Here is a 23,926-nt window from a genome sequence, read left to right as displayed (position 1 = left end):
GGTGCAAAGGAGCAAAATATATATATATAACAATATGGGGATGAGGTAGTTGGATGGGATATTTAAAGATGGGCTATGATCTGTCAGCTGTTCTGACAGCTGATGCTTAAAGTAAGTGAGGGAGACATTAGTCTCCAGCTTCAGTGATTTTTGCAGTTTGTTCCAGTCATTGGCAGCAGAGAACTGGAAGGAAAGGCGGCCAAAGGGGGAATTGGCTTTGGGGGTGACCAGTGAAATATACCTGCTGGATCGCGTGCTACGGGTGGGTGCTGCTATGGTGACCAGTGAGCTGAGATAAGGGCAGGGCTTTACCTAGCAAAGACTTATAGATGACCTGGAGCCAGTGGGTTTGGTGACAAATATGAAGCGAGGGCCAGCATATGAGGGTATGTGTGTGGTGATTTCGGCAGGTTACCTTTGTGATCTCAGGCACAGGGACTATGGTGGTCTGCTTGAAACATGTTGGTATTACAGACTGAGACAGGGAAAGGTTGAAAGTGTCAGAACACTTTCAACACAAAACACTTGCCAGTTGGTCAGCGCATGCTCGGAGTACACGTCCTGAATGTTGACCTGGGCTCCCGAGTGACGCAGCGGTCTAAGGCACTACATCTCAGTGCAAAAGGCATCACTATAGTACCTGGTTTCGCATCCAGGCTGTATCACATCCAGCCGTGATTGGGAGTCCCATAGGGCGGTGCACAATTTGGCCAGCGTCATCCGGAGTAGGCTGTCATTATGTGCCTAGTTAAATAAATAAATAAAGGTCTTAGTGATCACACAGTTGTCTGGAACAGCTGATGCTCTCATGTATGTTTCAGTGTTACTTGCCTCGAAGCTAGCACAGAAGTAATTTAGCTCATCTGGTAGGCTCCAGCTCTCGGCTGTGCTTCCCTTTGTAGTCTGTAACAGTTTGCAAGCCCTGCCACATTTGAGGAGCGTCGGAGCCGGTGAAGTTCGATTCGATCTTAGTCCTGTATTGACGCTTTGCCTTGTGGAACCTACTTAGTATGGTGTGCTTAACCTGTCCAACACTTACAGTGTTGAATTGCAGATGATTGATACAAGGAGAAGAGGCCATTTCAGACAATTAAGCAATACCCAAAGTGCCGCGGCACAAGGTTTTGCTTCTTTTCCTTCACCTTGTCTCCTTTTCTTATGTCCTATCATAATAGATGTTTACTACGATTTAATATGCTTGCTATTAGCAATATTATTTACTTTACTATCATACGCACTTCACCTGAGCAAAAAGAATGCAGATTAGTATTTCCGCGCGGAAATGTACAAAATTTGGAACATCGCGATGTCTGTTCTAAAATAGTGTTATCTCGCGGTACCTGTGCGCGTAACTTAGCTTCATTCCACCACGGAGAAGCCAGTGGAAGGTTACGGTTACAGCTCGAGTGGATACTTTAATTTGCAACCACGTAAAAACTGACAGAAAGGAACATTTATTTACACAATACACTTGTTTTATTGACTGAAAGGACATAAAGTTAGCAACATATTACGGACTGGAATCTAGGAAGAATTTTGTGATCTTCAAAGAAACTAGCTAGTGTGCTAACAAAGAAAATACTTTCCCTTGACAAATAACCCTCTCTATTCTCTTTAGTTATGAGTCATGTGGTCGTCGATAATCAACACGGTCTAGATCAGCAGGTGAGTGTTTTACTTAATTTATTCAATACAATTATAACTTAGGAAATATGGAGTTAGGACAGCTAAAATAACGTTCCGTCAGCTAGCGAAGCGTATGCTAAGCTACCAAGCTAAAGCGGTTCGTAGCCAAGTTAATGTTAGCCAGCTAACTGCGTGGATGTGGCTGGTAAAATGGTGGTTGGTGTGTCGCCGGTGACATTAACTGTGGTGATGGCGGATGCTGCCTAGCAATATTCAGTTTTGATAAGACTTGGGTAGTTAGACAATTTATTTGTTTCAACGATTACATATAGTGAACACTTGCTATCAATAACTGTATATTAATGTAGTTAGCTAGCTGACAGTCGAAAATACATATTTTAGTGTTTAATATGTAATTAGCCAGGCTAGTTGGCTACACGTAACAGGTCGGTATCGATTGCGTAGTTGATCTCACGGCAATTTTAACCAGGCGTGCTTAGGCCTTGGTTAATGTTGGCTATCTAGCTACAGAACCAATACTTGTTAGCAACATAGATAACTACCTAGCTGACATTTGATATTCAGATACATTTAGCGTGCTAGTTTACGTTAGCTAGCTAACTTAGCTGTTTGGATTGATGCAATTTTACCGGCCGGTAAAAGTAACTGCTGAGTCTTGAAACGTGGCGCAGGAAATAACAATCGCCAGTACTGTAGGTGAATAAAGTAACCTACTCCAGACTGCGTTTACAAAGCAAATCTACCATTGACTAGCTAGTGAGTTAATGTCGGGTTTTAGTTGTGTAAAACATAGCTAGTTAACTTGCTTTTAATAAATGTTATGTGGATATTGGTCTATATAAGGTTACTTCGCCGGTATAATCGTGTTTGGATATAACGTTAGTCAGCAGAACAACGCTTCGATCACACCGACAGCATCATCTGGATTTGTATGCAGCAAAAGTTAAACATTCACTTTATGCTGCTGCCACTTCTGTCAAGCCACCTACTCATACAGTTTGACGCATACGGTCGATAAATCCAACGTGTGCACTACCGCTGCAAAGCAATGCTGCAAGGCAAACGCAGCGTTTCATCGGAAATGAATATAATTCTGGTGTACCAAAATGCCACCACTGTCGGTGTGTTGGAAGCGTTAGTCTTGGATATTTTGCACGTGATTCACTATGGTGGTAAAGCCTTGATCACACCTTTAATGTCACTACATTTTGTTACACCAGAAGTACATGACATTCTAATGGAATGCATTGTTTGCCTTGCAGCATTATGTTGTAGTGCGTTCTATTTGGTGCATATGCTGGATTTATCTCATGTATGCATCAAACCTTATGCATGAAGGGCTTGACAGAAACGTAAAGAAGGTGAAAATTCGATAAATCCAACATATGCACTGCCTCTGCAACTTAATATACTTCTGGTGTACCAAAATGCATTGACCTGTTCAGTGCATGTCTATCCCCACGAGACACGATCATGGCAAGCAGATTAAAATACCTGAACCAACTATATTACTTTGGGGACAGGTCAAAATGCACATGAAACAATGATAGAAATTTAGCTAGTGTGCTGTTGCTAGCTAATTTGCTGTGGGAAAACATTGGGTTGTTATTTTAGCTGGAATGCATATGGCCCTTTTTTAGCTGGATCTTTGTAGAATCTTGACATGTTGGTTCATACAAAACCGTGTGTTCTCTACTCTGACAATTTAACCATACATATAAAGGGGAAACCTAGTTTGTTTTTCTGTGGATTTTATATGGCGATTGGACGCAAACTTTAAGGTGCATTACCGCCACCAACTGGACTGGAGTGTGTACCAAGTTCATCTTTCAATCACCCACATTATGCTCTTAAAAACTAATGAGGAAATGGGAAACGTGCGACCCACAGCGCCTAAAGCATCTAAAATAGAATCAATTTCTGTTTTAGCGCTTGGCAAGCAAGTTCGGGTGAAATGATTGACTAATGTGTTTGTGGACATTTATTTTGCAGCACAAGCAACTTGGGTGGTCTGGTCAGCATTTAACAGGCTGACCAAACCTGTAGCATTCCGTGCGTCTGTGTAGCTAGGCGCTAAATTAGAACTGGTAATGCGTCTCAGTTGGTTGTCAACTGCTGATCAAATCAACAGAAGAAAGATGAATAGGGCTGACCCCAATTAGTCGATTGTTTGGTCGACCAAGGTTGTTTTAGTCGAGCAGTAACCAGTATGTATGCATATATGTGCCCATCTCAGTGAACTAATCCTTTGCGGCGGCCTAGACTAAAGGCCAATTTATGCTTGATCCGTAAATGTTTATATCCAAGGAGAAATTAGCTAGCATCAGCAAACCTGTCCCCAAATTAATATAGTTGGTTTGGGTATTTTAACCGGAGTGTCATAAAAGCATCTTTCCCCACACACAATCACTTCAGTAATGTAAACATTTGATTCACTGACTTAGTATACAGTGCATTTGGAAAGTATTCAGACCCCTCCAGTTTCTCCACATTTTATTTTAGACTTATCTAAAATGGATTCAATACTTTCCCCCCCTCATCAATACCCCATAATGACAAAGCAAGGAAAGGTTTGTAGACACTTGCAAATTCATAAAATATAGATTTACATACGTATACTGATTTACATAAATATTTACACTCTTTGCTATGAGACTTGAAATTGAGCAACGGTGCACCCTGTTTCCATTTATCATCCTTGATGTCTCTACAACTTGGAGTCCACCGGTGGTAAATTCAATTGATTGGACCTGATTTGGAAAGGTGCACACCTGTATATAAGGTCCCACAGTTGACAGTGGATGTCAGAGCAAATACTAAGCCATGAGGTTTAAGGAATTGTCTGTAGAGCTCCGAGACAGGATTGTGTTGAGGCACAGATCTGGGGAAGGGTACCAAAAAATGTCTGCAGCGTTGAAGGTCCCCAAGAACACAGTAGCCTCCATCATTCTTATAATGGAAGAAGTTTGGGACCAACAAGACTCTTTCTAGAGCTCCTTGACCGGCCAAACTGAACAATTGGGGGAGAAGGGCCCGTGTCCCAGAACCTGATGGTCACTGACAGAGCTCCAGAATACTTCTGTGGAGATGGGGGCACCTTCCAGAAGGACACAACCAATCAGGCCTTTATGGTAGTGACCAGACAGGAGCAACTCTCCAGTAAAAGGCACATGACAGCCTGCTTGGAGTTTGCCGAAAGGCACCTTAAAGGACCCTCAGACCATGAGAAACAAGATTCACTGGTCTGATGGCCTGAGTGCCACGCATCACGCCTGGAGGAAACTAGGCACAACTCATCACCTAGACAATACCATTACTATGGTGAAGCGGGGTGGCAGTATCATGTTGTTGGGATGTTTTTCAACGGCAGGGACTGGGAGACTAGTTGGGAACGAGGGAAAGATGAACAGAGCAAAGTACAGTGAGAGCCTTGATGACAACCTCTTCCAGAGTGCTAGGGACCTCAGACTGGGGTGACGGTTTCCCTTCCGACAGGACAACAACCCTTAGCACACAGCCAAAACAATGCAAGAATGGCTTCGTGACAAGTCTCCTGAATGTCCTTGGCCCGGCCAGAGCCTGGACTTGAACCAGATCCAACATCTCTGGAGAGACCTGAACATAGCTGTGCAGTGACATTCCCCATACAACCCGACAGAGGTTGAGAGGATCTGCAGAGAAGAATGTGAGGAACTCTCCAAATACAGGGGTGCCAAGAAGACTCAAGGCTGCCATTGGTGCTTCAACAAAGCTCTGAGTAAAGGGTCTGCATACTTATGTAAATTTATTATTTCTGTTTTCACTTTGTCATTATGGGGTATTGTGTGTAGATTGGGGGGGAAACAATTTAATACATTTTAGAATAAGGCTGTAACGTAACAATGTGGAACCTGGTAAGGGGTCTGAACACTTTCTGAATGCACTGTACAGGCTATCCTTCATACTGAACTTGAACCTGTCCAATCAGTGCTAGGATTAGACTTTTGGCACTTTGCGCCATCAGATTTGGAAGCATTAATTCACCCCGTGGTTGTATTTGACCATGCTTGTGGTAAAATCACTTGATGCACTCCAACAGTATTTTTGTGTTTTCAGCTTGCTGGCCTAGACTTGAACTCTGACGGACAGGGAGGAGGCACAGGCAGTAAGTATTAACAGACAATTTGCATTCAGTGTAGCTCATTGTGGCGATCTTCATTGATGGCTTTACCATACTATTTGTTTCTCAATGTGAAAACTGATAGTCCTACCATTTTCCACTTCCTAGGGCGTTACATTCCACCTCACTTGAGGAACAAAGAAGTTTCCAAAAACGGTAAGCGTCATCTTTGACACCCAATAAATCACATACAAGACATCAGCCCCGACTTGTATTACCAGGGTACAGACTCGCTCTGAGCGAGGTCTTCTGCCGATTGTTACCTGTTCCCAATTCTATAGGCCTACCTGTCTGCTTGTTTCAGGCTTGCACCCCCCCGAAAAACTCCCATGTTCTCCATTTAAATATTCAATGCCGTTGGATAACAAAGGACTTGTCGTTAATGAAGGTGTGCAATAAGTTTTGGCCAGTGTTTTAATGGGTTCGGGACAGGTTGAAATTACAACTTCGACCAGAAATCCATGCATTTGTCAGTTAATCCCCAAGTTAATTGAAGCACTGTTGCATCAATCTAAGCTACATTTAAAAAAAATCCCCATCAAAATCAGTCAGTTAAAGCTAGAGGTATCAGCATCCTCCAGTGTTGCACTTTCTCATCTGTGGTGAAAGGTGGCAGAGCTCCAGCTGTGTCAGACCATAAGACATCCTGAAAATCTTTTTTCTAACGTCAAATTTATGCCCCTTCTATGAAAAGGGGAGACTCACTAACACGATGGTGTTTTGCTCTATGACCCCCACAAGTCTCTGAACCGTTTGGGCTACAAACTAATGGGACCACATTCTGGAAAGGGGGAATTCTCATAAACGTTCTCCATTTTGCTCAAGGACCCCCACAAGGGTCACGGGACTCATCTGAAGATAACCGGTACCACTTTTTTTTTTTTTTGAATAATACAGGTAGTTTTGTAACACCAAAAAAGGGGTTAAATGTGTGTTTTTAAAAAAGGTTTTGAGTTTTTTTAAACATATCTCCTAGATTTAAGACGCGCGTCAACCTTGTATCTTGTGATTCATTTTCTGTGTCCTTTTATGAGTGTGTTTTCTATGGGTTTTAGTAATAGAGGCCAAAATCAATATTTTTTTGATAGCCAAAGGGGCCTTAACATTCATAATCAAAGAGTATGACTATGGGTCATTTAGCTGTCGTAAAACAATTCCATATGTCACCTTAGCCCCCCCCACACCATTTTAGACGAAATAATAAAATTTTGTTAAATACACTTCCCTAGTGTAGAAGATTTAGAAAGAAAATAAACCCAGGGGTTGCGTTAGAATTCCGAAATCTGCATTTTCAATACGCTGTCCATCAGAAAAGCAGATGTAACTTTTTTTGCTAAAATAAAGTCTTATTGGGTTTTGTGGTTGTGTAAGGCTTATTCATCTATTTAGCCTTGGTATAAATTCACAAGCCTCAAATTAATTTGATTATTGTGGACTGTCAAATGTAGTGTATTTTACTTTTAATTGTACAACAACGCACGCCTATTTGAAGAACAACAAAAAAATCTAGATGTGTGTTTGTGAATCACCAATAAATTAGAATTTTTTTTTTATAGGCTTAAGCCATATTGCCCAGCCCTACAATGACGTACAACCTGATTTGTGTCTTTCTTGACTAACAACTCTTGGCTCACAGGCGTGAACATATTTTTATTATTTCCACATGACCTGGAATACTTAATGTACAAATGTCGCCCTTCTACCTGCGTAAGGAGTTTACCGCAAGCCAATGCTTCTACAGCTCTCGATAAACGTAATAGCGTTCCTAACAAATAAGGAAACGTACCGCCTGGGGTCCTATTGATTGTCGTGGAAAGCTGCCACCGACCATCCAGGGGTGACAAAACACTGGAATGGGGTCCGTACTGCTCACTGCGCTTGGTTCATACAGCTTTTAGCTGCTAAAAGCGGTTGTAATAAAATGAGCGGTGTCTCTTTTCTTCCTAGAAATGTGGATCTAACGGTTTAAGCTACAAAATATTGTGACCCCATGACTGAAAGATGAGGCTCTCAGGAACACTGTCTTCTGTTTCCCTCAATGTCTTAAAACAGACTGGGCAGGAGCAGGCTGTAAACCAGACTGGTGGAAAAAACATCTATGATCTCTTCTACACAGAAGATCATACACAATTGCCTGTTTTCCTCAACTTCCTCATTTCTGATGAATTTCAAACCATAACTCCTTCTGATTTTAAATATTATTACAAATCACTCAATCAATTTTACTGTCATAGCTCAAAGAAGAAGAAAAAGGTTAACATTGATTGTTTATTTCATAACTTTTTTTACCCCTCATTTCTCCCCAATTTCGTCGTATCAAATTGTTAGTAGTTACTGTCTTTTGTCATCGCTACAACGCCTCTCCGGAGTCCGCACGGGAGAAGGTCGAGAGCCGTGCGTCCTCCGAAACACAACCCAATCAAGCTACACTGCACTGTGCCCGGCCCGCCACAGGAGTTGCTAGTGCGCGTTGAGACAAGGATATCCCTGCCGGCCTAACCCGGATGATGCTAGGCCAATTGTGCGCCGCCCCAAGGGCCTCCCGGTCGCGGCCCGCTGCGGCAGAGCTTGGGCTCGAACCCAGAGTCTCTGGTGGCACAGCTAGCACTGCGATGCAGTGCCCTAGACCACTGCACCACCCGGGAGGCCATTACATCACTTTTTTAACATGGTGGGGCCGGGATTATTTTGGGGGCATGTGTCAAAAGTCTGGAAACCCTTGAGATGCATACACCAAAAATTGCAGAGGATATTGTACAATTGTTTCAATCGTGGCAACTTTTTTTCTAGACCTGGCCCAACAAAAATACTTCCAGTTAATGCACAAGAGAAATCATCAACATTCTCTCTGCCATTTCTGAATATCTGCATGATTGTTAGTTTTGGAAAGTTACCAGTTGTGTTTACTGCTCGCTGCCACTGGGTCCAACAGATCACAATATTCTTAAGGGAAAGACAAGCCGGTGTCCTAAGAAAACATTCTCATGCTAACTAGGCTAGCACTGACTTGCCTCTGAGAAGTTGTACACATATTAAATGCCAGAGTATATCCCAATGAACATCTCATTAATCATGGTAAAGCGTTTCTTGGGTTAGCTTCATCTCACACTTTTGTGACATTGTTTTTTATTTTATTTTTATCCCACAACAGAAAATGCTTATTCCTCTGGTAGACAGTACGGTTATTCAGTGCCACCTCCAGTGAACTTCTGTAAGTGCCTTCCGTCTCCTTTGTGCTGAGGGCACCCTGCATTTGTAGTTGCATGAAATGGCCTTTTACACACCAGAAACGCCAATGTGGGTTGTTCCAGGTGCACAGATTCCACCAACGTAAACTGAATCTGTGTCTATGGAACCCAATGTGAAGGGGATTAGACTTTTGAAAAACAATGCGACACCCAGCTTCAAACCTGAAACTGATTTGCTTTTTTTCTGCTGGTTTTGCTCAGATGCTGCTTACAAATTATATGTGAGGGAACAGGATATGATAGCTCCATCTAGGCCAATGCATTAGATTTTTGAAATTCTTTTGCTGACATTGCAGCACATCTAATTTTAATATCTCATTATAGCTGCTTTCAATGATGAGCTATCCGTATTGAGAACTTGTTTTGTGTGTGCCATCTTGCACATGTTCTAACCCACAGTATTTTCCATATTGTAAGCCTTTACAATATGTAGTGTCCCTGAAAGTTTAATTTAAGCAGTACCCTCAATGCCACCAAAGACACAAAAATAACTATACACCTGGGTGGGATAACTGTGTGGCCGGTAACTATTAGTGTCATGTCAAACTACTCTTGCATCAGCCAACTTATGGAAGGAGAATCTGTTTTTATAGCCCCCAAAGCTGTACCTTTGCTTAGGTTACCCAAGACTGGCCTCTCAGGAGCTAGACTTTTACCACTTTAACAATGGGGTCTGGTCAGACAAATGGTGTACCTGCATGCCACGTAGGCTATTCCCCTAAGAGAACACCACACCCAATTCCCACTACTGGGAATAGGGTATCACTTGAGAATATGCAGCCATGGACTGGTATCAAAGCTGTGTGTTCTAGTATGCAGTAGCTTGCCTCTGTTGCATGGTTGTTTAAAATTGATATTTTTAGTGAGATTGCGTCGCTAGAATGGCTGTATTACTAATGCCAATGGGAGCTGCAGTATGCTCAATGTTAACATCCTTATGTCGTGTATCTGCAGTAGGAATACAGCTGTATCAAAACAAACCTTTTGGTATGTAGTATTTACTACCTTCTGGTCATTCTAGGAGTATACAAGGGGGTGACTGATCTGAATCCTCATTGGTTATGTGATTCCTCTATCCTTCCACCTTAATCTGTGTTAACTCTACTGTCCAGAAATAGTCCCTCCATAAAGAGTAAGCAGACCTACTAATTTTACTGTCTGATTGAACATTGGCTAAGCCACTCTATACATTCATATAGTATATTGCTTACTGTTGGAGCCTTCAACTCAAGTAATTTAGACAGAATTGTCTTTTTTATTAATGTAGCTCATTCAGCCTGCACCAATATGAATTACACGTTATTGCATCCCTTGTGTTAATGCACAGTTTGCATCAATAGAGGACTAGGCTAAATGAACAAGTATTTCTGGACCCCTTGTCCAACATGAAACTAGCTGACTCAGCTAGCGCTGTTTGCATATTGCCCAGGGATATGAACAGTGTGTGTTTGTGCACAGCACTAGGCCTGGTCTGAAGCCTCAGCTGGTGTGTGTATTCACCACATTAGGTTTGCCCCGTGTGTGAGAAATCTGGTGTTGAAGGAGCTGCTGAGGACCCACCAGTGGATGTGGATGCTGCTGCTTACTACATATTTAGGCTACCTTTTATCTGAAGCTTTACCACCTTGAAGTGAAAGAAAAACCCTATGGGTTGGGGCTGTTTGTCACGTCTGGCAGTGGTGAAGCCCTAAACGGTCCCCTGACCAGCCTGCTGCCTAGCCTGCACTCATAATGGTCTGATCTTGTATTGTAGGATTCTTTGGAAGTATAGGTTTTCTGCAGAGATGTTCTGTTGTGAACTCATAATGCCAAGTTCAGTCAGTTGGCCTCCCTTTTTACAAGGTTGAATCTCTAAAATATAGTTTTAGAAGTCCTTTGATCAATAGTCACTAGCTTTGCGAAATCCCACTTGAAAGGAGGGTGATGGGAACTGATATTTTAATAGTGATGTGAGTATTTTCCTTTGTCTGTGGGCTTGGGAGTCCAATCTATCCCCTTTGTAGTCTCTGAACATGACAACCCCATAGTACACTTTCTCTACCTCCGTCTCATCATCCCCCTCTTCCTTTCATTCCCCTCACCCTGTCCATGAAGACTCTCCAGGAGGATGGGACAGCGGACGCAGCAACGGCTTTGCCAATGGTTACCATGACAACCGCAATACGGGCTTCGGGGGACGCGGCGGGCCTCCCCGAAATGACAGAGGTGGGCGTGGCAGCTACCGCGGTAACGGCATGGGTGGCGCCTCGTTTAATCAGCCAATGCACATCGCAGGTGGGGAAACCTACTGTGCCAAATTGTATTGATCTATTCCGCAGTAATAACCAATACTATTAGACTAATGCAAGTAGTAGATATTGTATTATGCTCTAGATCTGGTCCTCTAGGTCCTACTGTGCATATAGACCCATTTTTACTCGGTAATGACTACTAATAGACTCTGCAGAGGCAGAATTTCCTTGTCACCAGTAATTTAAATAATGTAAGAATAAAATAACTTAATACAAATAAGACTCCTTTACTTATGACACGTATAGCTATATGTTTTATTGATAAAATACGCAGACAATACTTGAAAGATACAGGGAAAAAAACGCCCCTGCAGATTCAGTCTATCCTATACCCCAATCATTCGATCAAATCCATTTACCAAAATGGCTGTTTTCTTCCCAAGCAATATTTGAATGGTGGTACTCACTAAGCTATCCACTCTCTCTCGCTAGGGTTTAGTGGTGGACAGGATGGTGGAGGCTGGGGAGGTACTCCCAGACAAGACGCGGCCTATAACAGCTTTGGCGGGAGGGGAAAGTCTTCTTTCTACAATGACCGTGGATCATCAGGGGGCAGAGGGTACGTACCAGTCAGCGGAATGTATTTTGCTATACAAGTAGGTGTGTGTTCAGACAGCTGATGTTTGTGAAGTGTGTTGAGCAGTGTATCTGTCTGTCGTAGTTATCAGCGTGGAGGTTATGGCGGTGGAGGCAACAACCGCTGGCAGGAAGACTCCAGGGACGATGAGGACTGGTCCAAACCCAGCCCCGCCAACGAACGCTTGGAAGCGTGAGTCACACTCTTCTCCTCTCAACTGTTAAATTGGCCAAAACCAGTGTGTCTAGGAGTTCTGCAACTTTAAGTGTGCCATTTTATATAAGCATACTCAACCATATTGATCTTAGACTCACTCTTACAGCTGGGAGTGTGCAATAGGAGTGTTCAGCAATTTTGGGTAACTTTTTAAAGAGTCATGTTAGGTGTTGTCTAATGTGATGTCCTCTAACCCAATGTTTTTCCGCTCATCCAGGGAGCTGTTCTCAAGCGGCAACACAGGTATTAACTTTGAGAAATACGACGACATTCCGGTGGAGGCCACTGGATCCAACTGCCCGCCACACATTGATAGTGTAAGTCACGTCACTGGCTTTACAGTCAACAATTGTCTTGTAGATCAAGGGAAACACGCTATGGAACACTTTCAAGTAACTCTTGTTGACAAAAGTTAAGAGTAGAAGTGATCCAAAACTAACAGCGCCTGTGTTTTGGTATTTCAGTTCCATGATGTGGACATGGGTGAGATCATCATGAGCAACATTGCCCTGACCCACTACACGCGGCCCACCCCTGTCCAGAAATACGCTATCCCGGTCATCAAGTCCAAGAGAGACCTCATGGCTTGTGCTCAGACTGGTAAGAGAATGAATGAAGAAGCTGTACTTCAAGGTGGGAGACGGTAGCGGAAGGATTCGCTAGAGGATAAAATGGAATTGAGCCTGTTTAGGGACTTTAATTTGATTCTCTTGCATTACAAATTTAGCTAAATATTTAAAACATGTTTGGGGTTTTTCTTTCAGACCAGAAAAAATGAATGATTATTGTATTGAGTAAATGAATGACTGTTCCTTTCCTCAGGCTCGGGTAAGACTGCAGCCTTCCTGGTGCCAGTGCTGAGCCAGATCTACACACAGGGGCCTGGAGACGCTGCAGCGGCTGGCAAGAACGGACAGGTACACTCACATACACAAGCAGCCTGCAACGTTGAGTTTTTCCATCAATCTGAAACGCTGCTTTTCTATGAAAGCAATTAAATTGCCCCCTCCCAACTTGCAGGTGTGCTATTTATTTATGTGGTGTGTTGAGGTTGACCAACACTTGTTGCTTCCCTCCACAGGACAGTGGTAAATATGGGCGCCGTAAGCAGTATCCTCTCTCCCTGGTCCTGGCTCCCACCAGAGAACTGGCCCTGCAGATCTACGAAGAGTCCAGAAAGGTGTTGGCTAAAACTCTACCCACAGACAGACAAAACCATACACGATGGACAGACCATGAATGGTGTTGTAGTGACACCAGTATAGTAGAGTAGCCTTGTTGCGGCTAAGGAAGATGGTGAACTGAATGTTACTGATTCCCAACAGGCTGATTGATTGCAACTAGATAAATAAAATGTATTTTCTTGGCATGCACACTTTCCCTGTACTGTGTGTGTTATGGAGGGGCAATATGCCCAGTGCCATGTCTTCTGGTTCCATCTTTAATCACTGGTACAATCTTATATCGTTTCAAAATGAATGCGCATCAAGTTCTATGTAACATAAGTGTTCATCTCGGTAACATCTGTTATAGAACGATACTCCAAAGACAATGAAAGGGTGATGGTTGAAACTGAATTATGGCTGTACTAGTGTTCTGAACTGTCCTGTGTATCTCTTAGTTTGCGTACCGCTCCCGTGTGCGTCCCTGTGTGGTGTACGGTGGGGCTGACATCGGCCAGCAGATCAGAGACCTGGAGCGAGGCTGCCACCTTCTGGTGGCCACACCCGGGCGCCTGGTGGATATGATGGAAAGAGGCAAGATTGGCCTCGACTACTGCAAGTGAGTGGGGCAGGCGCTAACACTAACAAATTGGCTAACACCAAAGAGTTTGCTAAAACTAACAAGAGAACTTGTTAGCTAACTCATTAGCACTGGTTAACTAGTGCTGCCGAGTTGGCTAGTGTTAATGATAATGAGATGGCTAATGTTTTGTCCAACACTAACATAAGTGAGTGACCAAAGTGCTAAGTGAGCTGTTTCTGTCATCCTTGTCAGCTACCTGGTGCTGGACGAGGCTGACAGGATGTTGGATATGGGTTTTGAGCCCCAGATCAGACGCATTGTGGAGCAGGACACCATGCCCCCTAAAGGCATCCGTCAGACCATGATGTTCAGTGCTACCTTCCCCAAGGAGATCCAGGTACACAAGCATGCACCAGTAGTGACGCAAGCTTGAGAAATAGAGTAAAATCCTGGGTGCAGGTTTCTGACTGTGTGTATTTCTGACTGTTAGATGCTGGCGCGTGATTTCCTAGAGGACTATATCTTCCTGGCCGTGGGCCGCGTGGGCTCCACCTCAGAAAACATCACCCAGAAAGTAGTGTGGGTGGAGGATGGTGACAAGAGATCCTTCCTCCTGGACCTGCTCAACGCTACAGGTAAGGAACGCACACGTGAACGAACAAAGACACCAACTCTACCCCATAACCCTCAAACCCTTTTACACACGCTCACGTTCTCACACCAAACTCCATCATTCACACAGGTATAACGTTCAATCCAATGATGTATATTATCCCTGGATTGCTGATGATATGTATTGGTCATTGAGAGGCTCTGAAGCCACCGGGCGGCCATATTGGCACTCCCCAGTAGAAGCAGTCCTCCATAGGAATTAATGGAATTCTACACTATTTCAATTAATGTTTCTAGGACAAAATTACACGTTTTTAATTATTTTGTGTTGTAGTGGGCACAGTAACATTAGTAAAGTCAAATGTTTACTTTAAAGATGTTTTTATATATTTTGTCTCAAAATATATTTTCAAGTGTGCATTAAGGTGGTCAGTAATAAAATAAATGTGAAAAACATAAATGTAGACATTAAGAAATGCATTTCTATAGCTTCCAAAATGTTTTTTTACAATAGTGGGGCAGTGCCAAGATGGAGACACGGTGGCTTCAACACTGTGCCCCGTATCAGTCAACTAGTGTGTGTATATCTAAATCATTGGTTCAGTCACAGATGTATTGAAACTAATTTGATGATACTTGCTACAGTGTTTATCTAAAAGGGTACATTTGATAGCCTTTTCCCTTGCCCCCACCCCCAACCACCTGTTAGTCTATATGCCCAAAGTAAATGAACTGCCCCATGGACATGTCTCTTAAACTAGTTGACATGATGAACCTTCACCATTCTCCCCTGGGTGAAACGGAGGGTGGATGATTGGGAAAGCGCTAGTTATTACATATTTGTTAAGAACTGTTAAGTTACTCCATACTGCCTTTGGTTTACTCTACTGGGCGGTTTGGTTTTATTTAGTCATTCCCAGTGATGCTCCTGATGTTCAGGAGGCTGCAGTGACACCCGGTAAGTATTATTATGGTACTATAACCCCCAGTCTGACCCTCCCAACTGGCAAACATCCCACTCCATCCTTTTCCCTTCCCTGGTCCCCAACCCTCTTTTTCCTTTCATAATTTCTCAAAAGAGCTTTAGGGCCAGACAAAATGGTTGTAGTCTCAGGGCCAGGGGAATCCTACCCTTAGGTCAGGGGTGGGCAACTCGAGGCCTGGGGAGCTGTGGTGTGCAGGCTTTTGTTCCAGCCCAACACTAAGACTAAATTACAGCCCTCCAGGACCAGGGTTTGCCAACCCTGTCATTAGAACCAGCAGTAACGCTTACCATCCTCAAAGGAGGATGTTAATTGGAGCACAGCTTTGGTGTTTTTGGCTTGGTGTTACTGTCTGGGTGTTACACACCCACACAAGTGTGGGAGATTTTAAGGACACGTTGGGCTGTTGCCTTTGTAAACTGAGCTACACTCTGTTAGTCAACTGTCTAAAGGAGCTACGTCTCCTATAAAAGAAGGTTTAGTCCATCTATGTTAAAGGGGGAAAAAATATAAATTAACTATGTTTTGTGGGGGGGGAAGATAGACGATGAGTTTCCAATGACCTCATCGGTGTTGAACCAATTATGAGTAGGTGTTGTCATTGGAAACACTTCAATCTTTTTTTATGACAACATGATGAATATGAAGTTAAACATTTTAGAAACAGCTGATTCAACTAATCAAAGTTTGATGATTAGTTGGTTATTTGAATCAGCGGTGTAGTGCTAGGGTAAAAACCCAAATGTGCACCCCTTGAGGTCTTGAGTTTTGTGAACACTGCCCTAGGCGCTAGACCTGCATGTAGATATCCAAGCCTTGATTTGAATATTTAGAATAGACATCCGCCTTCTGTGACATTAGCACAGATATTATGACTGGATAGATGAATGTTTTTGCCATATGCTACTAGCCTTCACCTATCCAAACATGTGAAATCAGCAATTATTCCAGGGAAGGCAGGATGCATTTTTAAGACACTCAAACCTGGTCCTGTTCTCTTCATCGCTCAGTGTTGCCATGCCAACCTTACCCAAATGCAGCCTGCTGCCTACCTGTTACTGAATGCTGCTGCTGTTGAATTAGACGTAGAGTCATCAGAGAATGTCAACAATGACACCACCACATGCCCCCATCCACCCCCCATCCAGTTCACACTTGACCGTTTGTGCCGATAGCCATTAATGCAGTGTTGGTCCACTGCTGACAAAACTGAGACCACTCATTTACTAGTACTATTCCAAATGGCTTTGAGGACATTTTGTGAGTTATGGGACAGCTGGCTAATTCTGTTATGAGGACATTTGGCATAACGCTGCAAAACCGAACCATTTGCACTTAATCATTTGTCAGTGAAAGGGATGATGCTTCTGCTCCCCTGATTTCCATTTTTCTGTTGCCGTTTGTTTCGTTGCTCCATGGTGATGAACTCAGTCACACCACCATCGATTTTATAGAGTGACCACATTTAAAATACCCAAATGCGGGACAACAAGATTTTTGTGGCACATTTGTGGGACAGTGTAGCCTACATTAATAACAAAAAATACCTCAGACACATCCCCCTTCCGCTGCAACGAACAAGCTAATTGAAGCACCTACTCTTTTGCCTTGTGCAAAATTTTGTGATGCAGAAAGAGACTGCCTGGCACTATTTGGCCAAGGAAACCATTTCTGGTTGGTCTCAGGGAATGTAAAACAGTTATGCTGCATATAGACGAGGGACGCAAAACCATCATACCAGTTGGCATAGCGGGACAAGAAAGTTAAAAAAATATGGTGACAGCAAAAGCCAGCACGATGGTATGCGTTGCTAGGGTGACTTCAGTAAACAAAGAATGCTAATGAACATCGGGTAGAAAACGTTTTAAAAAGTGTTAGCATTGATTGACAAAAGTTTAAATATTTGAACTTTGTCGGCAAGTCCCATCTACCGTGGCATTCACTGCCAGGCTTTACGGCATTTACCGTGGGTGTCGTAGCAGCAAATGCACTACATGACCAAAAATATTTGGACACCTCCTTCAAATTGGCGGATTTAGCTATTTCAGTCACAACCGGTGTATAAAATTGAGCACACAGCCATGCACTCTTCATTGACAAACATTGTCAGTAGAATGGTCTGTGCTGAAGAGCTCTGACTTTCAGCGTGGCACCATCCTAGGATTCCAACTTTCCAACAAGTCTGTTTGTCAACTCTGCCCTGCTAGAGCTGCCCTGGTCAACTAAGTGCTTTTATTGTGAAGTGGACATGTTTAGGAGCAACAACTGCTCAGCTGCAAAGTGGTAGGCCATACAAACCCACAGAACGGGACCGCTGAGTGGGTAGAGCTTAAAAATTCTCCTCGGTTGCAACACTACAGCGTTCCAAACTGCCTCTGGAACCAACGTTAGCACAAGAACTGTTCGTTGGGAGCTTCATGAAATGGATTTCCATGACTGAGCAGCCACACACAAGCTTAAGATCACTATGCAATATGAGTGGCATAAGGCTTGCCTCCGTTGGACTTTGGAGCAGTGGAAACACGTTCTCTGGAGTGATGAATCACGCTTCACCATCTGACAGTCTGACAAACAAATCTGGGTTTAGCAGATAGCCGGAGAAGGCTAGGTGGTGGAGGAGGAATATTGGTCTGGGGCTGTTTTTCATGGTTCAGGCTAGGCCCCTTAGTTCCAGTGAGGGGAAATCTTGACTCTACAATGACATTCTAGATGTTTCAGTGCTTCCAACTCAATGACACCAGTTTGGGTTAGGCCTTTTCCTGTTTCAGCATGACAATCCCCCTGTGCACAAAGCATGGGCCATAATGGTTTGTCAAGATCTGTGGAGAAACTTGACTGTCCTGCACAGAGCCCTGACCCCACCACCCATTTGAACACCTTTGGGATGAATTGGAACGACCGACCGACTGCAAGCCAGGCCTAATCGCCCAACCTCACTGATGGTCTTGTGGCTGAATGTAAGCAATTCCCGGCAGCCATGTTCCAACATCTAGTGGAAAGCCTTCCCAGAAGAGTGGAGGCTGTTATAGCAGCAAAGTAGGGACCAACTCCATATTTATGCCTGTTTATTTTTTAAATGAGATGTTCGATGTACAGGTGTCCACATACTTTTGAATGCTGAATAAGAAAGTTATGAGAATTGAGACCCTCACAAGTTTGACAAAATTACCTTTCAGTATAATACGGCTATTTAGGCCTTGGCCCACCTCCTTTTGTGAGCTCTTCATTAGAAGCACAAGTTAAACTGTCCACTCAAAGATTAGCTGCAATTTAGCACGAAAGGTTCTGATAAATATGATTGGTTGAAGATGACGTAGACCTACATCAGAATATCAGATCTCAACAATTGAAGTGTTTAACATCACCAGTACCACATCTTTGATATATATATTGTAATGAGTGCAATGTGACTGTAAAAGAGACTTGTTGGAATGTCTGACAAGGGCCATAATGCAGGGCTGTCCTGCACCATCTGGGACATGTGGTCACCCTATCAGCACCTGCTCTGTTAGCGCATCACCATTTTTTGTTTCTGATCCCATCGACCCTCTCATTGTCTGAAGTCTTTATCCTGCTCATAGCCTGTGCGTTAAGTACTCACCGTTTGCTTGATTTTCTTTTCATCTCTTTCGCGCGCTCTCGCTACGTCTCTCTTCCTCACTCTGTCTAGGTAAGGAGTCTCTGACATTGGTGTTTGTGGAGACCAAAAAGGGAGCAGACGCTCTGGAGGACTTCCTGTATCGTGAGGGCTACGCCTGCACCAGTATCCACGGTGATCGCTCCCAGAGAGACAGAGAAGAGGCGCTGAACCAGTTCCGCTCTGGCCGCTGCCCCATCCTGGTGGCCACCGCGGTACGGCAACACACACACACCCCTTCTGTGAAGACAGTGATGTCATTTCCCCCTTTTTATCCTACACGCATCAAAACGTATCGGGATTTGTATTGAAGCTACTACAACCGTAACGACAATCACCACCTGAAAGGTTTTCGCCATTGCTGGTTGCATCATGTTTCCCTCTATCTTCTCCTCCAGGTGGCTGCGCGGGGTCTGGACATCTCTAATGTCAAGCACGTCATCAACTTTGACCTGCCCAGCGACATAGAGGAGTATGTCCACCGTATCGGTCGTACAGGCCGTGTGGGGAACCTGGGTGAGTGGGACTAGTGTTCTCCCATCATGACCCATTGTGTGTGTGTAGGATTTTGACCCAGCTCTAACACACTAAGATTGTGTTCGAGGCCATGCGAAGGAAAACGTTTTAGAACATTTTTCTACCAAAACAAGAATGAGCTTTTTTTTGTTTGCTGCATAGTTAGTTGTATAATTAGAATGGTGTGCTTAGCTCTGCACAATAGTAGATTGTTCCGTTGTGTTGGAGAGTGCATTACCACACTGGTGCCGGTGAATAACGGTGTTTGTGTTGGCCATGCGCCTCTGTGTATTACATCTGATACGACTGGGATGGTAGCTAGTCCGAACAGACTCAGCAACATGTTGTAGAAACAAGAGAATAACTGAGGATAAACAAGTAAAACTACACTATTATATTACTTAAGAGCACACACTGCATGAATTGTCTTTTTAAGAAGCCTTAAGTCTTTTTAAGAAGCCTTAAGTCTTTCAAGAACTGAAGTTGCTCATTCCACCGCATGAAGTTGCTCATTCCACCGCATGCCCTGGAGAGTTGCGCTGCATGATATGTGTGTAGCGTATTGAGACCTGTCTGCGTTTTGTAGGTCTGGCCACGTCGTTCTTCAACGACAAGAACAGCAACATCACCAAAGACCTGCTGGACATCCTGGTGGAGGCCAAGCAGGAGGTGCCGTCCTGGCTGGAGAGCCTGGGTTATGAGAACCAGCACAAGGGCAACACAGGACGCGGACGCTCCAAGAGGTGCACGCACAACCTTTTCAGGGATGTTAATGTCCCACCAATGGTTTTAGATCGAAAGGAGCTTCTCAAGAAAGGAGAATAGCTACATGTTCTGTGTCTATCAACTTTTGTTATCTCGCTCCGCTAGGTTCTCCTCTGGTGGATTTGGTGCCAGGGACTACCGTCAGACACCCGGTGGTGGTGGCTTTGGTGGTGGTGGTGGTGGGCGCGGAGGCCCACGCACCGGGGGTTACGGAGGAGGCGGAAGCCGTGGCGGCTTTGGTGGAGGTAAGCGCTAGCCCCTTTTCAGAACCATTTGAAGAGCCACTCTAAATGTCCCTTAGTTTTTATCCATGATGATTTGAAATTCCTGACTCAATCATGTGTGAGGGGTCATCCATATAGATTAATTCAGTAACTCGCATACAGCTATCATAACAATCTACTGACCCTCGACCTCTGTCCTTCCCAGGTGGCTTTGGAGGCGGGAACTCCTATGGTGGCAACGATGCAGGCTACGGTGGCAACTATAGCCACTCCGGTAGTGGAACAGACTGGTGGGGCAACTAGTCATAGAAACCCGGTTGCCATACCAACCAAACCGATCCCCTCACGGAAACCACATGTTGACTACGCCAGACTAAAATACCCCCGCTCACTCAACCCTGTGTAGTTTTCACTGACACACAGTACATTACACACATTGCGATTCTTTGCCCCTTCGCTTCTCTCACATGGAGAACGACGCAACGCGAAGATATAACCAGCGTGATGCCAATCCACTGGAGAAGAGCAGAGATTTGCACACTTAAGATTAAGAGTGCGCATGTAAGGATGCTGACATGTATTGTCTGATATAGCAACTCTAGACTTTTGTTGTTCAAAACAGCACATCCTTTTTTCTTTGTATAAACAAAAATAAGAACCTAAAAGAATAACCTGAGGATCATTTGTATGTTAATGTACTGTGCCTTTTGAATTTAGACAGGACTAATTCTGTTGTCATTTCACCAAATGAATGTGGCCAAGAGCTCTAAATTGTATTTTATTTTGGGGGTGAAAAAAGAAACAGAAAAAAAAAGCTTGTACTTAATCAAACCTTGGCAAACACTGGGGGCATTGTGACTCACTCGAGTCATGAATCCATTTGAACCTTTCAAAATTGTCGCAGGGTCATCATGTAGCCTTTTATCGAGTTCAAACAGCTAACTTCACTGTAGCGTCCGACCTCACTGGGCCGTACTCCTAGTTTGGCCAATAACTGTATTCTAATCTTTAAAGGACGAAGAGTTCGATTACTTTTTAATTTTTTTGCTCACTCTATCCTGGATAGGCTCCTCTAAGGATACGGTAGTCTTTCCAATAGCCATTCCAGTTGTGATCTCTTAACACGGAAAGTCGTTAAAATCAATGCTAACAAACACACACTAGGGTTTAATTCAAACAGAAACACTCAATGAATTGACTTGACAGTGTTATGGCAGCTAGTAAGTTACCTGCCACTAGCTACATTAACTGGGCAGTGTTTTTTGGTTTGTTTACATTTGAAGAGCGGGCGCATGCGCGTGGTATTGTAAAACTGGCAGTTTTGAGTGAAATGTTTCTTCTATAAACATGTATCAAAACAAAAAATGCCCGCCATCTTGGAAGTGAAGTTCAAAATGGCTGCACAAGGACCACAGCGTCGGGGGGGACGATAGCGTCGGGGGGGAGGCACGGTGTGGTGCAGCGTTAACATTAAACAGTCTTACCGTTGACCGCCGAGCCGGTATTCTACGCATGCTAGTGTTTTGTTTTTTGGTCAAGGAGATATAAGACAAATGAACCGAGTCGCAGGCTTAACTTAATTACAGACGTTTTCTCTTTTCAAGCTGTGTTGGAGGGGCATGGTTCATCTATCCGAGACAAGCAGTAGGAGGTCCATCACTAAGGGTTAACCAGTCAGAAAGCAAAGGGACTGGACAGCAGAACAGTTGTCGCCGGGGTTATGGGGTGAAGGTCAAGGGTTATCAGTGCACCGCCATCGCTTTGGTTTCCATTGCTCCTTGCTGTGAAGGTGGCCAAAGACTGGGGACTGTTGTCCCCTTCCTTATGGTACATGTGTACTGTCAACTCTGGGAGGTAGTCAGCTTTAGATGTGTATGAAGCTCTGGTTCTGACTGGCCAGACAAGGCTTTTCCCCTCAAAGAGCAGCAGCCAACGAGAGGAGGAGAGATGGGGCATTGGAGTATCTCTAAGTGCACTACGTTTCTTAAGTGTATTGTGCCTTTTGAACTTTTTAAATGTATTCACTTTAAAAGCGGATGCACTGACAGTGAGAACATGGATTGAAAGGTGCTACTTGAGTTTGTGTGTAGGCCCTTGTTTGTTGTCGTGCCCATCAAGTTTTACAAAAGTTATTTTATTGCACATCTAGAGTTTTATATAAATGTCTTGAATACATGTCCTTAAGCTTCCAAATATTGTGTGTGAGGAGATTGTGGAAAAAAACGCAGCTTGTTTACAAAGGGGAAGGGTTCTCAACATTTAAACAGGATTTATTTGGGACCAGGGGATTTAGCAGTTGGGAATTTAGCCATTTGCACACAGATTTCTAGATTCTACTTTTGCTGCTAGTTTTGTGTAATTTATTAAGCATTTCTGAGAGATATTTATTTTTGTAAGCCTCAAAGTGATTCTTTGAAAGTTACAAGAAACTTGACCAAAAGACGGTAACAAAAACACTGGCACTTGAATGTTGAATGTCACCTGTATGCGTGAAAAAAAATTATATATTTCGGGGTAGTGTGAGCTTTTTAATGTTTAAGACATATTGGACTCGGTCAAAAATAATAATATCCACAGACGTCAGGGCCTGAGGCCTTGAAACATCTCTAAATATTATATAGTCAAATTGGCCTTCAAAAAGAGAAATGGAATTAATCAAACATGCCAAGGTTTGGAATTAAAGTTGTTAAAAGAGCAAAATCTAATTTTCCTAAATCTATCGGTGCAGAACTGTTCGGGATTCTCAAATTGTATGCATTGTTTATAATAACTCTTTATTCTAATTTGACCTGACTTATATTTATTAAAAAAATCCAGTGTATGTCTGGCACATGACAATCTTAAAAAAAACAATGTGGTTTATTCTCTATTGTTGCATTTGCATATGGCACCTCTGGGGATTGTTTCCTCAGAGTATTGAGCAGGTCTCAGCTGCAGTAGTGTTACCCACAGTAGCAGCACATTAACTGCTAGCCTGACCACAGGAAGAATAGGCTACAAGCACCACTTGCTCAGTGCCCTGAGGAAGAACAACCCAGAGCTCTTTAGACTTAGACTTTGCTTTCTGTACTAGCTTAGAGGCTAATGCACAGCATGGGAAAAGACTCAGCTGTGTAATTATTGTATGATTTTACCTAAATAAAGTTTGAATGCAAAAGTACCATATTATAAAAATCAAGCATGTCTTAAGACTTGTGTTTATAAATCTAGGACAGACTATATCCTGGAGTGGCTGTGGAGAGGTGCAGCGAAGTTGGCGTTGATTTGATGGGCTTCAGTTAATTTGAGAGATTTCATTGTTAACA

The 23,926-nt window shown here is 43.5% G+C and overlaps 1 protein-coding gene across 7 annotated transcripts; it reads left to right on the top strand.

Moving 5' to 3' along the window:
- The first annotated feature begins 1,345 nt into the window (after positions 1–1,345).
- On the top strand, positions 1,346–23,799 carry LOC112225327 (ATP-dependent RNA helicase DDX3X). 7 transcript variants are annotated; one of them, XM_024389182.2, is made up of 20 exons: positions 1,346–1,665; positions 5,743–5,791; positions 5,915–5,962; positions 8,958–9,017; positions 11,149–11,259; positions 11,778–11,904; positions 12,007–12,114; positions 12,356–12,455; positions 12,603–12,738; positions 12,961–13,055; positions 13,220–13,318; positions 13,760–13,920; positions 14,137–14,281; positions 14,375–14,519; positions 15,407–15,454; positions 19,150–19,331; positions 19,515–19,632; positions 20,219–20,375; positions 20,503–20,642; positions 20,827–23,799. In XM_024389182.2, exons 1-20 carry the CDS (start codon positions 1,621–1,623, stop codon positions 20,922–20,924), a joined length of 2,172 nt encoding a protein of 723 aa, XP_024244950.1. In that variant the 5' UTR covers positions 1,346–1,620; the 3' UTR covers positions 20,925–23,799. The 7 variants fall into 7 exon arrangements, with proteins under 7 accessions (XP_024244950.1, XP_024244947.1, XP_024244951.1 ...); XM_024389179.2 differs by having other exon boundaries at positions 11,149–11,328; XM_024389183.2 differs by lacking the exon at positions 8,958–9,017.
- The last annotated feature ends 127 nt before the right edge of the window (positions 23,800–23,926 follow it).

The sequence above is a fragment of the Oncorhynchus tshawytscha genome, linkage group LG26 (assembly GCF_018296145.1).
Source record: "Oncorhynchus tshawytscha isolate Ot180627B linkage group LG26, Otsh_v2.0, whole genome shotgun sequence".
Taxonomy (NCBI): Eukaryota; Metazoa; Chordata; class Actinopteri; order Salmoniformes; family Salmonidae; genus Oncorhynchus; species Oncorhynchus tshawytscha.
This window is presented reverse-complemented; position numbering and strand designations above follow the sequence as displayed.